Genomic DNA, 2236 nt, shown 5'->3' with positions numbered 1-2236 from the left:
CCCCCCAACTCTCCCAGCCTGTCCTCCCAGCAGAGGGGCTCCAGCCCTCCCAGCAGCTCCGGGGCCTCCTCTGGCCCCGCTCCACCAGGTCCACGTCTCTCCTATGTTGGGGGCTCCAGAGCTGGAGGCAATACTCGGGAAAGGACGCTTTTTCCCCTCCCAGCACAGGGATCTGCCATCCACTTCCCAATTCACAGCTGACTCTGCTCACCGTCCCTTCCGACCCGCTCTGGAGCCGAGACGGCGAGGTGAGCACCGCACGGGCTGTGGGAGCAGCCAGGCCCCGCTGCTCTGTCCCAGGAGCTGCGCCTTGGGACGTGTACCCAAACGAGAACAAGAGTCGCAGCGGGTAACGAGGACGAGCCCACCCTTCCCCACGGGCTGACAGAGCTTTCCTGCATTCCCACCTCTCGGCACCACTGTTCTCTCACACCTCTCTCGAATCTGCTCACCTGTTGACTTCCGAAACGTTGTTGACCTTCGCCGCTTCCAGCAGAGCATCTTCTGAAAACAAGAGAAAGAAGAGGAAGCGGAGTTAGCAGCGAAACGCAACCCGCACCGTAACAACCCGGAGGTGGCACAGGCCGCTACGGCAGAGAAGGCAGAGCCTGCGCTTACAGCTCTCACCAACCACCACAGGTCAGGAAGGAGCGGGACACTCCAAAATCCCTCTCTTGCTGCCTTACCGCAGCCTCCCTGCAAGCCCCGGCGCTGGGCTCTGGGGAAGGCAGGACCGAGCAGCAGTTGTCAAAGCGCGGCCGCGAGCACCGCCATGGGAACCCCTGCGCAAGCTGAATCCCCGGCCTGGCTGCACAGCTCCCTTCCTCGCCTCTCCCGGCCCAAACACAGACGTTCAACCAGCTGAAACTGCAGCTCCCTGCGTGCCGCACGGCAGCAGGAGAGACCCCCCCCACCCCGGGCAGCACCTCCGCGGACGCAGCCAGGGATGTGCATCGCTCCTCCCTGGGAAACCAGTCTCTCCCAGCCTGCCAGAGATCACCCACCTCCGCAGGAAAATACCTTTGCTCGCAACTTGCGAGCGCTGCCAGTCTCTGGCTCGGAAGGTGCCACTGGCCAAAAAAAAAAAAAAAAAAAAAAAAAGGCTGGAGAGGAGGGGAAGGGTCCTGCTGGGGCACCCGGGGCTGGGGGCAAGCCAGCAGCTGCACCAGCGAGGAATAAACTGGGTCGAAAACTGGAGAAACAAAGTCTTTTCTCCCTGTCTGCAAGGCTAACCCTGCGAACGGCGGGCTCCGGGGTGCAGCAGGCACGGCGGGACGACGGGCAACATCACCCCGGGGCAGCCACAGCCTCGGCCAGAGGTGTCCAGACGCCATCGCAAGGCCACCAAACTCCTTCGGCAGGCTCAGAATGACACCTCCTGGATGGAGAGGGTAAGGACAGCACCCCGACTCTCGACTCTTAAAAAAGCGCAGAGCCGCTGGTCGTTCCAAACCAGCGCAGCCAGCAAAGCTGTACTGGGGCATTTAGGGGACGATTTGGGGCATTTGAGGACAATCCTCCCTAATTCTCACCAGCCTTCAGGCGCCTCCTGCTCTCTCCCCAACACTTTGTGCCTCGTTTCTGCAGGTTATTTGTGCCCGCGGCTCAGCCTTCTGCCTCGCGTCTTTAACCTGCCTTCCCGCAGAGCACCTCTGTCCCGTGTCCCCATCCCCTGCTCACGGGTCCCTCTCTCGGGGCACAGACACCCACCAGCGATCACGGCTCACCCCAGCAGCCAGCTTTCTGCAGGGGTTCCAGCTGCGCCACAAACCCCAACGGAGTTTCCTCCGCTGCCCCGACGGGAACAGCGCTCAGCGCGCTGCAGGGAGCTATTTGGGCTGACGGATGTTTGGTCCATCCAAAAAAAAAAAGAGCTTGTGGTCTTAGCAGGAAAGCCGAGAGCCGTGGGCACTGCGGTTTTACCTGGGCAGCGTGCTGTCTCGAGGACACGTCACCAGGCTGAGCGTGTCAGGGGGAGCAGAGGGTGTGTTTATGTGTCCCCCCCCGGGGGATGACGGCTGCTCGCTGGCCCCAGCGCCGCAGCAGAGCACCGGCAGCGCGGGCCACTCGGCTCTGCCCGAGACACGGGGTACGGCCCAGGCAGCTGGGGCCAAAGGACCGGTGGTGTCGGAGTTAGCGAGCGTGCGGCCACCGCAGCCTGGACTCAGGGCCAGCACGGCGTCCTCCTCCCAGCCACAGAGACGCAGAACGGTTTGGGTGGGACGGGACCGTAAAA

The 2236-nt window shown here is 62.7% G+C and overlaps 1 protein-coding gene across 1 annotated transcript in view; it reads right to left on the bottom strand.

Annotated features, from left to right (window-relative positions):
• CLPB (ClpB caseinolytic peptidase B homolog (E. coli)) overlaps nt 1-504 on the bottom strand; it is a gene marked incomplete at its 5' end in the record, with an annotated part of 103707 nt that extends 103203 nt beyond the window's left edge. Inside the window, 1 exon segment of the mRNA XM_009894103.1 lies at nt 453-504. Within this exon segment, the coding sequence (XP_009892405.1) occupies nt 453-504 (52 nt within the window).
• Nucleotides 505-2236: the final 1732 nt, after the last annotated feature.

Source organism: Charadrius vociferus, unplaced genomic scaffold (genome assembly GCF_000708025.1).
Source record: "Charadrius vociferus isolate BGI_N301 unplaced genomic scaffold, ASM70802v2 scaffold1140, whole genome shotgun sequence".
NCBI lineage: Eukaryota > Metazoa > Chordata > Aves > Charadriiformes > Charadriidae > Charadrius > Charadrius vociferus.
This window is presented reverse-complemented; position numbering and strand designations above follow the sequence as displayed.